Genomic DNA, 12,754 nt, shown 5'->3' with positions numbered 1-12,754 from the left:
CGGATGAACCCCTGAGCAACATGTGGCTCCGCCACTAATTTTGAGTATAAGAATAATTATGTTCTTTTTCGAGCCTTATGAATTTTGATTGATAAATATTTATTTGCATTACAATATTTAATTCAACTTATCATAGTTAAGTAATTTAAATTAATAAAAATATTAATTAATTAATTAAAATATGATTAAGTAATAAAATTATATATACAAACACACATTATATGGTCCACAATTGACCTACTAAATATATACCAACAAATCAAATTTCTGTGTCTTCCTTAATTTAAGTCATTTGCATGCATCTTAGCTTTTACACCGACATGCCCTTGCAAAGTCTCATATCTACGTACCATTAAAATTTATAATCCAAATCTTTTCACATCGACATAATTCTCCAAGTCACTAATCATCCTTAGAGTCTCTTTCAAACTCTATGAGCATTATTGTTTCATAACGTTGCTGGTAGGATCGAGATAACAGGAAGCCGTGTAAAAGTCAATTAAAAAATATAAATGATGATAATAAAGAGAAATTATAAAAAGACGCATAATAAATTAAACTGATTTAGTTGATAGATCCACATATGACTAATGAAAAAAAAGTATAAAACTATTGGGAGAATAACCTTCTCTTAAACAAGACTTCGTTTGAGGATTACATTGATAATACTATTGTGTTATGTTATGAAAAGATGATTTTTCAATTTATAGAAGTACGAAATTTTCCTCCGAGAAAGTTAATAACCGAATACGGAAGATATTTATATTTCGTTTTAGTAAAAGTAAAAAAACAGTATAAAATTATTGGGAGAATAATCTCTCCTAAATAAAACTCCGTTTAAGGACTACATCGGTAATACAGTGTATTATGGTAGGAGATAATGAATTTTCAATTTGTAAAAGTATGATTTTTTTTCCTCTGAGAAAGATAATAACAAAATATAAAAGAGATTTATATTTTCTTTCATGAAGAATAATAATACTTGTGGTATATTTTGACTTTCAGCGCGAATCTACATTAATTAGATTCAATAGACACTTGAGTGAGAATGGAAACTGGTCAGCCCATTAATTTGGGCCTAGGCCTAATCCATAAATATGACCCAAGAGCCCAAACCCGAAAGTGTAGTTGGCGAAATGCACCCGTACTCGCATCGTGGCGCGTGCAACTAATCTTTCTTCACTCTTTCCCTCTCCATTCATCACTGATATGAACAGTCGAAGCAATAAATCCTCCTGGAATACAATTGATTTTGGTCTATTAGGTTTTTCGAGACATCAAAAATCAAACGCGTTAAGGTACTTTGCAATATCTCGCTTCATAGTATTGATTCATGTTGTAATTTGATGTTCACAAACGTGTAGTTGTCGGGCTTTTGTTTAAATATTTTTGATCATATGCTTTATCAAAATGTGATTTTTGAACCTCTATATTTCATTAAAGGATATCATAACTTCAATTAAAATCATATATCTAGCAAATGATTCTATTTAATTGAACAGGAAATTTGATTCAAGGAAACTATGTCGTAAAATTTATAGGGTTTTTTATATTGGGATTATCGTTCTCTTGTCTACTCAAACCTGTAATTTTGACCTATGTTAAAATGTGCACTTCTGTTAAAGAGTAATGATCCTATTGTATTGATTGTTTTCTAGGAATGTTCAAACGCGAAAAAAGGATGCTGAAGCAACGAAACAATGCCCAACTTATACGAATGCCTGTTATTTCTACGTTTTTTGTTTTGATTTGTGTTCTAGTTTGGGTTTTATATAGGGAAACTAGAGAAAAATCTGATTCATTGTCTGGTTTAATCAAGGAAAATTTGAATAGCTTTAGCTCTTCGGTTAAGTTAGACCCGACTGCGGAGTTTAGAAATGGAACAGATTTAATATGGCAAATCCCACACTCACCCAAGGCAATTCTCTTTTTGGCACATGGTTGTAATGGTAAAGCAGCTAACTTTTGGGATAGATCACCTAAGTGCCCAAATTGTGTGGGTCTACCTGAAGAAAGGCTTATCGTCCTTAATGCATTAGATAGGAGATTTGCAGTTGTTGCGATATCTAGTGCTGGGAGCTGTTGGTCGATGGAAGAGGAAAGGTTGATTGTTAAAGATATTATCGAATGGTGGGTTGTGAAACGAAAGCTTCAAAGCCTGCCTCTTGTAGCTTTGGGTGCTTCGTCAGGTGGCTATTTTGTTTCCGTCCTCGCAACTGATTTAAGATTCAATAGCATAACAATAATGATTGCTGAGGGATTGTTTGATCTAATGGACATTCCGAAGAGTTACCCTCCTACCCTTTTTGTGCACATGCCCAAAGATAAAAGGAGAAGGGTGAGAATAGAGAGATACTTGACACTCCTGAAAGGTAAAAGCATTGATGTTGCAGAGGTCAAATGCATGGAGTTTGCGTTGTCACCTAATCTCTTAGCTGATAGGATTCCAGGTCTTGATCTAACTACCTCTGTGAAGTTGTATAATCTGTTCCAGGAAAAGGGTTTCATTGATACAAAAGGTTTCATGAGAAATGACGGGCGTGCAATACAATGGAAAGCAGCTCTTAAGGAGAGAGAGATTATTCTCCCAGACAAGTCCATAGTGAATCACATTCAAGAGGAAATGAATCTTGCATTTGCTTATCATGAAATGACCAGTTTGCAGTCTGAGGAAATCTTTAACTGGTTTGAAACTCATATGAGCTGATCAGATTCTTATGCTGTGTAATTTCCTCCAGTCAGCAGGGTAGAATATCGTTGCCACGATTCTGGACTGCGTGACAAACAGACCTTAATACTATTGTGTGCTTATGTTATTTCACGAGGTTGAAGTCCAAGTGGGAATAACTGTGGTCTCATTGTGATGGAAAATATTGTATCAGCATTCAAACTTCATACATGTGAAAAGGGCCGTCTACTGTTATTATTTGGATTGCCTTTTTCTTATATCCAGAAAAGAGTGTATAGTGCAACACTTAGGGACTAGGTCTACTTTCTTGTCCTTAGGAATGAAACTTTTCAAGTATAAGATCCTGTAAGTTTTTGTTATCTCACCATTAAAGGAAATACAGGCCTTTCTTTTCTTGAAGAGTTTGGGAAAATAAAATCAAGTTAGTTATCTCTTTACTCTGATATTTCCTCTTTACATGGCTTGAAATTTCATTTCTTGAGTTAATTATGCTTCAGAAGGGGTGATTGTTCATTACTACTCTTTTTGTCATGTGTATCCAAAACTTTTTTACTGCATCAATTATAATAATGTAGTCACTAGAAAAAAGTGAGTGAGAATTTTGTCTGAGAGTGAACTTCATCTGTTGGAAAGTAATTAGGTGTAGTTAATCTATAGTGAAAAAAATGTATTGGAGGTGGTGGTGGTGGTAATGTATAATCGAAGCTAACAATTAGGTGTATCTTCCAACCCTATTGATTCTAGGCATTTGTATTATTTTACATTCCTAGGCTACTAGTGACCCCATTAATTCATCATAAATTTATGGTTCAATTCTACCTCTAGTGCATTATGGCGAAAAAACATAGACTACATTGAGATATCTCTTTGAATTAGATATTGTACTAAGTTTTATGAGTCCCGGATTGAGTTTTGAGGATCCTTCAGCATGAATAGGATATAGAACTTGCTCATGTTGAGGGAGGGACAGATTCTGACAAATTGTCAAAGCAAACTTGTGCTATTTAAAGATATCTGTGTTAAAACATTCATAAAAGCTTAATGGTTAAAGAATATTTACACCAACCAAATTTGGTCCTAATTAGGGCAAACATAAGGTTGAGTTCAGTTTATTTTTATTCTCCTTTTTGGCGTAGTGATAATCCTACAACTTGAGTCAGTCTGAAGCAGGGAGAAGTAAACTCGGGGGATTAAATTAAAAGAGACTTTTGAGAGGGTAAATAAAAAATATAGGACAAAAGTCTTAAAAATGAAGTAAAAGAACTCTTCTTTAATTAGTGATAATGACACATATTTTAAGAACCGACAAATTTTTTTAATTTATAAAAGGTCCCCTCTCTTTTTTTCCTGCCCCTCATCCACCCCTCAACCCCATCCTCCCCCAACTTCCCCTCCTCCACGTCATCATCACCTCCAAACAACTGGCAAATGTTTAAACATTTGTCTAAACAACTAACAAATGTTTTCATATCTCGATCTCCAAAACAATTAGCAAATATTTTCATATCTCTCCAAACAACTAGCTGATATTTAAAATATTCTCATTGTTTTAATTAAAGAATCATAAAAAATACCTAAACAACTTAGGGTTGTTTAAATATATTCTGGTTATTTGAACTAAACAACTTCTGGTTGTTTAAACAACTTCTGTTGTTTGAACTAAACAACTTAGGATTGTTTAAACAATTTTTGGTTGCTTGAATGACTCTTGTTTCTATAAACAACATATCAATTTTTTTTTATAATTTTCACAATCAAATCGGAGTGAAGAAAAAAATGAGGATGACAACATCCGAAGAAGAAGAAGATGAAAACACAAAAAGTTTGAAAAGAAAGGGAAAAACGGAGAAGAAAAAAAGCAAAGAAGTTAAGGAAGAAGAAGATGAAAGGGAAAAGGAACAAGAAAAGAAGAAAAAGAGAGATTAGTAAAAAAAAAAAGAGATAGAGGGAATAAAAATTTTGAATTTTGAAATATGAAAGAAACAAGAAAAGAAGAAAAAGAGAGATTAGTAAAAAAAAGAGACGGAGGGAATAAAAATTTTTGAATTTTGAAATATGAATGAAGAGACTTTTTGGGGTTGTGTTTTTGATCTTTTAATTTTTTACCCTAAGTTTACAAATATTTTAAATCAACCCCACTTCTTCATAATTAACCCCTAATTAATGAAATGTTTATAACAAAAGAAAAAAAAAATAGAAATCTCCTATTCTTCGTTCCACTCTCAAAATTCTCTTTTAGCTCATTTTTCCAAGTAACTCAGGTTTATACCAGGAGTCTATTTAGTATCATTTTACTATGATGCGTCTAATCTATGCTGTGAAGATAGTTGGTTTGCATTCATTGTGGTGGTACATAAATAAACATGCTTGCTTAAAGCATTCTATGTTCTTATTACCCAGCTGCGCATTATCGAAACCATCCATCTCTCTGTCGTTGAGCTATCTTTTTTAAATCTATAGGTAGACTACTGAATCTCTTGTTCCTTCAGAACCCTTACATTTTATTTTATTGTTCTGTTTTAGTCATGGATGCACTTGAACAAACAAAATTAACATCCCAAGTATGAAGTTTACATTCAAAAAATTAAACAAAGTTAACATGCATTCTTTATCAATAATTTCCATTCGTTGTTCTTTTGGGAGATACACATGCTTGTAGATGTAGTAATTTATTGTGCAAGTCTGTTGTGTCTTATGAGGGAACTTTTCAGGAACTTTGGTAAATCAAATTGTTAGATTTCTCTGAAATTTTGAAATGTAGCTTTATAGAGGATAATGGGAGTTCAAGCATCTGGAGCATGTCTGTTATACCCCTATCTCCAATAGTTTTCTATTTCTTAACTCTATCTGTGGTTTCTCGACGAGTTTTAACAGCTTATCTAAAGTAGAATATTTTTGGGTTATCATCAGGAAACATACATGGAATGTGACATCCTAGAAGAATACCTTTTGTAGTATGTCTATCGAGAGAGATTTTGATGAAAGAAACCAGTTACAAGTCTTTATTTAGAAATCTTGTCAGTATACCGAAATTCTGAGCGGGATATGCTTTTTCTTCATGTTATATTTATTATATTGCTGGGCGTAATTTTGAACCTGTTACCTCTGCTGTAGTTAGATATGTGTTTCTTCATGTTGTATTATTTGAATTGCTTCTGTAAGCTCAATCCTGTTACCTCTAGTGTAATTCAGCCATTACCTGCAGTTTGGTGGGTCCAATTGTGAAAAATGCAGCTCATTGTATCAAATGGAGTTAAATCTTGAGTCCATTCATTAAATTACTCTAAGGTAGGTGATGCATTTATTGTTTCACTTGAAGGCTGATGCTGGTGCGCGGATTCCTTTGCATTTTAGCTGGTATATTGTTTTATCAGGAGGTTCAATAGGAAATGATGTCTAACTATCAAAACAGATAACATGAAAATGTGATGCCCATCATTTTAATGGAATAATGTATTATATTATATGTTTGCCTTTATGTCTCATCTACCTGAGCATCTCTCCAGTTAAGAAGGAAAGAATCTCTTGGAAGAAATGAGAGTGTTGAAGACATAATTAATTTAAATACAAGTGTACTATCTTTAACATTTAAACTTTAAGATGAGGTAATCATACCATCTAATATATTACCCGAGCATGTAGAAAGGTAGATGTCCTGAGTTTGAGCCTCACTGTCACTTTTTATCAAAAGTAATTTTCACATGCACTCTCTGATAGTTTAAATTTTTGGATGAGATGTTCACCCAATTTGATTAAAATATATTGCCATCAACAAAGTAATGAAATAGAACAAACTGAGCGTATTGACAGATGAGTACTGTTATCTACATTGCATGAATCAAGATCGATAAGACCAACATTTTTCTAGCTGTATTTATAATTGTGCTTTTCTTCTACTTTCCAAATAGTTGTATGGATGGAACAGTTTTTTTTAGTAATGTCAACTCCCTGATATTGTCCATGATAGTGAAGCTGCTAACTGTATGGTGCAGCATTGATGTTTGGCATGAACTTCTACATAAGCATGTCCCATTTTCTGTATAGAATGGTGTTCATACTTTGCAAGAATACCTTCTTTTATTGTTCAGATCCATTGCTCAGTGCTGAATAATAATCACACTTGCAGATGGTCATCAACACCCTCATGAGAAAATGAGGATTGGGTAAAGTTTGTTGAAGAAGCTCAATTAGCCTTGACACATCTGTTGTTCTTCAACTAATAAAGGAGGTAGGACAACAGGTGCGTGTTTCTCTTTTTGTTCTTGATTACTGAGGTTAGTTTGTTTTATAAACAAAAGTAGAATACTTTGTTTTTATTTGGAAAGATACCTTCTTTGCCGTAAAGGAGAAAAAAGAGAATAATCTGAAATTGGGAACTGGCATTCACACTTTTAATACAACAAGAAATGCTTTACTGATAACTGATTAAACAATGAAGGTTGGTATCCTCTTGATTTTGTAAGATTCAAAAGCAAATAGAAAAAACATTAACTTTGATAACAACGAATAGAAAAACATTAATGCTTAATCCTAAAGTAAACACACAGAATATCGTAAGGAAATAGAAATAACAAGATATTGATGGTAATTGTGAAAATGACTTTTCAAGCTCTGGGCTTGAGCCGACCCTCGTTGGCTAACTTGAACAACTGAGCCTGAGCTGCTGCAGCCTTGTCGGAACTGAGTGCTGTAGCAAAATTGTTCTTGACTTGTGTGGTGCTGTAAGTGAACCTCTTGCTCACCATGGAGTTCAGCAAAGAAGCTGTGCCTTCCCTGTAGAGTTGTCCAAGTCCATTGGTATGTTGGTTTGAAAGTGCTTGCAGCAAGTTCATGTTTGAGCCGAGCCCTGGAGCACTAGCCACGCCGAATGCACCACCAACAGTTCCCCACCAACCAAACAAGCCCCATATCAGTCCCGGGTGAGTCCTCCAGTAACTGCAATCATATCATTAAGTGTTGTAAGATGCTGCATATTGAAGTTAAGAATGCAATCTAATATCGTTTTGGCTAAGCTTCTGATAAGCCAAAAGTGCTTATTTTAGAAAGTTGGTGTTTAGCGAAGCTTTTAGGAAACGATAAGTGTTTTTTGCGTAGTTGCAGAAACTGTTTTTCAGAAGCTAAAAAAATAGTTTTTCCCCAAAAATACTTTTGAACATTGGCCAAGCACAAAGTACTGCTCTAATATTGCAAAAGTACTTCTCAAATTGACTATCCAAATGCAAACTACTACTCTGCAAAAGTACTTTTTAAACTAAGCAGATTCAGAAAGCTTGGCCAAACTGGTTATAAAGTTGATGATGTTAGTAAACTTACTCGTACTTATATAAAAAAAATAGTAGTAAACTTACTCGCATGTAAAAGGAGGTGATGGTGTTGGGGTAGCAGGAGTGCTTGGAGTCCCAGGGTCAATGATAGGAGTAGTTGGTGGGGTTACAATAGTGGGTGTGGAGGGGGTACTAGGTGTAGTTGTAGGTGTACTTGGAGGGTGGGGATAGTAGCCACCACTATGACCTCCTGAAGGAGAAGCTGGGGTAGGGTTATGATGGTGCCCTCCTTTTGGAGGGTTACCACAGTTTGCTGGTGGTTTGCTTCCATGAGATGGTGTTGCATGAGAGGGTGGTGTGCTTGAACCTGTTATCCACAAAATGAATTGTAAGAGTGAATACAGTATAACTTAAGACACTCTCCAAATAGTCTAGGACAAAATGCTTCCACCTTAAGGCGTAAACTCCAAAACTAGTAACTAGCATAATAAAGGACGCTTGTACTGAACAATCTCATTATGAAACCAACCGAACAAATAATGAGGGGGTTAATGCTGCCTCCAACAATTAAAAAAAAGAACAGGAAAAGCAAACACTATGCTTTTCCCATCTTTGATACTTTACCATTTTATAATTTATACTGCTTTCCATGTATTAGCAAACACTGCTTCGGAAATTGTTAAGTTAATCTATAAAAATGTCCTCTAAGTTTTTTTTTTTAAAGAGAAAATAGCAAAATATATATAGAGGGTAAGGAAACCTGTTGGTGGACTTCCGATATGTGGATCAGGAGTGTAGTAGTTCTTCTGTTCTTCAAAAGAAGCAGAAGACATGACAGGAATGACCAAATTCTGCAAGAGCAGTGCAGCAAATGTGGCCCACAGAATTAGAGAGCTCTGGTTGCTTCTCTTTTTCTCCATGATGGTTTGCTTCCAAAGGAAACTGACAGAGATAAAAGAGAACGAATGAAGGGAGAGATGGAGAGCTCAGTGATGGGGAGTGATACAAGTGAGTAGCAGTATATAAAGAGTGTTGAGATACAGAAGTTAATATAAGCAGGTGAAGGAGTTTGTGGTTAGTTGTGTATCTTGCAGGTGCATTTAAAGTTTCACTTAAATTCATGTTGCAAAATGTTGAGAAAGACCATCTTAGCTCTAAACATAACCAAATATTCAAAAATATGTTCCATGGCCCTAGTTATTGAACTCTGTAAAACCGTATAAACACTTCAGGGCAGAAAAGTTCGTTTATCTGAGATTGCATGGATTATTACTTGGTTACATCTGCTTAATTGTAAATGTTAAGTAGTTAAGTAAGAGCCTAGAATTATAGAGCGCACAATGCAAAAAACAAAATCATCTCCTTGAAGGGGGTAGGATCATTCTGTTTGAGTACATTTTATATCTCTAAACTTAGTAGGTTTGGAATGTTGTAGAGACGGACTCATGTTTGATCAACTTTTTCCAACTTTATGAGAGAGGCTAGTTGGTTAAACGGCTACTTGAAAATGGTGAGAGGAGGTCAGGATATCTACATTACTATTTTCTTTTCTTAAACTTTGTCAATTTGTTCAATAGGTAATGGAACAGATGAATATAGAAGTGGACCTAGCTTAAAAGTTATAGGTTCACGTAAATCTTGTCAATGCCATGTATATGTATTAATAAATCAACTACTTTAAATATTTATAAATATTTGACTGTAAAAGCAGTTAAAATTATTATCTATATTAACTTGAGGTAATCATCGTAGGATACAAAAACTTCAAAACCTAGATATGCCTTGGACGAAGAAGCCCTTGAAGGGAGACTGCAAGTGCAAAGCACTAACAAGAGGAATTGATTGCCAGAGAATGTTTGGTTCGAAAGAGGACAGTGTCAGCTCATGGCAGCATGTTATTTCCTTCGTCTTTTTTTTTTGCTCCATACTGTGAAAAGTGATGTAAAAGATTTCATTTCATTTATATTCACATTAAACCAAGAAGCTAAGCAAGCATTTGTGCTCTTTCTAATGACTCTTCTTAGACATCTAAAGAATTTCACTTATTTTATTTGGTTGGGACTATAGCAATAATAGTAATAACAATAATAAGTCTATTTTCATTGGGTCAAGTATATCTCTCTACTTTTATTTATTAGTTAACTCTCGTTATATCAGGCCATCGAGGTATTAATTAGGTCGGTCAGGCCGGGTTATTTAAGGGAAATCGGGTAATTTTAGTCGATTTGGGGAATCCGGCCAATTGAGGGCTATATTTGTTAAAGTTTACTTATGGCAGGGGTAAAATTGATCTGATAGTATAACGAGGGACAAACTTAACTAATAAATGAAAGTAGAGGGGTATTTTTTTTACCTTTTTCTCTTAATTTAATACTGTAGAAACAGCAGCAAGGTCCAGCTGAATCCAGGTAGGGACCTTTTTCTTGAATTATGTCAGTTTATTACACTCAACTGGGCCATCCTAACTACGTTTTGATTGTTAACATAAGATTATGTCCAAAGTCCAATGATAGGGATAGGTTACAAAAAGATAATTGAAAAAAACAATGACTAAATAAGATTAGAGTGCCATGAATATGAAACTTAATGACCTATTTAAAACAATATGAAACCTTAGTGGTCCTGACAGACAAGTAGGTGAAGGGAGGACATTGAATTGCAGCAATAAATGAGACAGCAAAAGCATTGTCCCTCCCTTAAGGATTGGTAGGCTATGTGTGTCTGTTCCTCGATGTGTTAAAGTCACTTTGACTAAATGTTTTTGGATAATAGGGGTGACCAAGATAGTTTTCGCGCACTTTAACTAGTCTTTCGAGTAGTTGTTATCCCTTATCAATATAGATATTCGATAATTCTGTCTACAAGGTTTTGATATATGAAAAAAATCACCTAACTTTTCATTTCTGGTGGGATTTAAACTCTAATTTCTCGCGATTTTTATTCATTTCATCGACCGTTAAGTGATACAGTTGGATGAGTACTAATTTATGTAACAGAGAAGGGGGGCGGGTATCTATCTGTACTCATCAATCTCCTCTAGGAATAAATGTAGAGAGAGATGAGATCAAGCATTAAAATAACCATTTTCATTGGCATGAGCTGTCAATTAAAAAATAACCAAATGAGGTAGGTTTTCTCATCATGACACATATTTACACTCTTCCTACATTTATGTCATTTAATTAATTATCTTTTCCATTTGGAGACTTACAATTTCAAATTCTTGGTGGAAGAAAAAAAGAAAAAGAAAGAAGAAGCTACAATGTCTTTTCTTTTTTACATCATAGAAGTACAAATTATTCTTTGAGCTGATAATCTATTGGAAATATGATGGCCCAAGAACACGCTCATTCTTCAGCCGTAGAGAGACTTTTGAATTTATCGTCTGCCTACATTATGCCCTCCCTGGAGTACTCCACTTATGGGATTACGCTGAATTTATTGTCGTTGTAGTTGTAGAAGTACAAACTCTTGCTTTTCTGAAGTAGTAAATATAATTGAGCAAAAATGTAATGTTTGGTGTGAGATGGTGAAGTCCACAAATGCAAAGGTTCATAGGGGTGCACTATAAGTCTATAATGCTAATATAGGGTAATTAAGTCAGAAGAAGAGTAAATGGGCTATTTATAATTTTCAGTACGAACTAGCTAGTGTAGTAGATGGAGTTTATTCTCAAATTAAAATAACAACAAAAAATTGAAGTAAGATTTTAAGTATCAAATTATTTCTCAACTAAATTAAAGTACTAACATGTGGATCATTGGTCCATACAATATTAACTCTTCATCTTGATGTTTTAGAATATCATTACGTAAATTCCTACCTCGCAGTTAAATTCATTTTTTTGCATTTTTGCTTTTTGAATTTGATGAAGTAATATTTAGTCGATTACATCCTTTACCCTTAAAGACACTGAAGATTGTGCAAATGCAAATAAAATTTTACGTTAATAATCAACAACAACAAAATAGTTAGTGTAGTCTCACGGAGTGGGATATGAAGAAGGTAGAGTGAATGCGGACTTTACCTCTGCCTCTATCTCAGAGGTGAGGTAGAGATGTTGTTTCCGATAGACCCTTGGCTAGTTTAGAAAAAGACTGTACAAGAGACAATAGAAAATAACAAAAACAACATATAGTAACAGAATAATACTAAAACAATAATTCTATAATCAAACTACACGAAACTACAAAAATAGTACTACGCCTACTAATAAGGACAACAAGCAATAGGCGTAGTACTACTAACAACAGATAATAGCAAAATAGTACTGCCACAATAATCCTATAATCTGCATATTTTATAATAGAAGTATGTAGGGATTTTTGGGTAGTGACTTAGCATGACAAAACACTGTTCGAAGGCATGAAATGTTTGGTTTTTTATTAGAATATCCCCAGTAATATCACTGTTAGATTATGCAATCGAAATTATCAACTCAATATCCTTTTTGGTAGATAAATTAACATCTTTAGAGTTTCTTCGTGGTCTACTACTCCAGCATTTATTTATTTATTTGGTATAGAAATATAATAGTATATTCTAATCTAGAAATCATAACAAACTACAGAATCACAATGGACCAATAGATCATATGCATATATAAAGGAATATCATTACATGTGATTGCTGATAGATCAGTATTAGTTAGAAATAATATTGGTAATTAGATAATATTTTCTTGTAAATTAATTGCAGGCAGTTGTTAATTAGTAGTTTGTGTATTGCAGGCAGTTGTTAATTAGTAGTTTGTGTATGTCTTTCATTGAGGATGTCTCATTTGTTTAATTACTTCAAATTA

General features: G+C 34.0%; 2 protein-coding genes across 2 annotated transcripts; one reads left to right on the top strand and one right to left on the bottom strand.

Moving 5' to 3' along the window:
* Positions 1-1,149: 1,149 nt before the first annotated feature.
* On the top strand, positions 1,150-3,090 carry LOC129892025 (uncharacterized). The gene is made up of 2 exons (XM_055967549.1): positions 1,150-1,298; positions 1,659-3,090. The coding sequence occupies exon 2, from the start codon at positions 1,661-1,663 to the stop codon at positions 2,705-2,707; it is 1,047 nt and encodes a 348-aa protein (XP_055823524.1). The 5' UTR covers positions 1,150-1,298; positions 1,659-1,660; the 3' UTR covers positions 2,708-3,090.
* Positions 3,091-7,048: 3,958 nt separating this feature from the next.
* LOC129893432 (protodermal factor 1) lies at positions 7,049-8,955 on the bottom strand. Its single transcript, XM_055968961.1, has 3 exons — positions 8,714-8,955; positions 8,038-8,320; positions 7,049-7,624 (listed from the first exon to the last, which is right to left on the bottom strand). Exons 1-3 carry the CDS (start codon positions 8,871-8,873, stop codon positions 7,294-7,296), a joined length of 774 nt encoding a protein of 257 aa, XP_055824936.1. The 5' UTR covers positions 8,874-8,955; the 3' UTR covers positions 7,049-7,293.
* Positions 8,956-12,754: the final 3,799 nt, after the last annotated feature.

The sequence above is a fragment of the Solanum dulcamara genome, chromosome 6 (genome assembly GCF_947179165.1).
Source record: "Solanum dulcamara chromosome 6, daSolDulc1.2, whole genome shotgun sequence".
In the NCBI taxonomy this organism is placed as follows: domain Eukaryota; kingdom Viridiplantae; phylum Streptophyta; class Magnoliopsida; order Solanales; family Solanaceae; genus Solanum; species Solanum dulcamara.
The sequence above is the reverse complement of the archived record's forward strand: the minus strand, read 5'-3'. Positions and strand labels throughout refer to the sequence as shown.

Bases quoted from the DNA above. Each gene is read 5' to 3' on its own strand.
- LOC129893432 (XM_055968961.1), bottom strand. From the start codon at position 8,873: ATGGAGAAAAAGAGAAGCAACCAGAGCTCTCTAATTCTGTGGGCCACA. The intron at 8,321-8,713 runs GTTTCCTTACCC...TGTGGATAACAG, and splicing joins TATCGGAAGTCCACCAACAG to GTTCAAGCACACCACCCTCT. The intron at 7,625-8,037 runs GTAAGTTTACTA...ATATGATTGCAG, and splicing joins TCACCTCCTTTTACATGCGA to TTACTGGAGGACTCACCCGG.
- LOC129892025 (XM_055967549.1), top strand. From the start codon at position 1,661: ATGTTCAAACGCGAAAAAAGGATGCTGAAGCAACGAAACAATGCCCAA.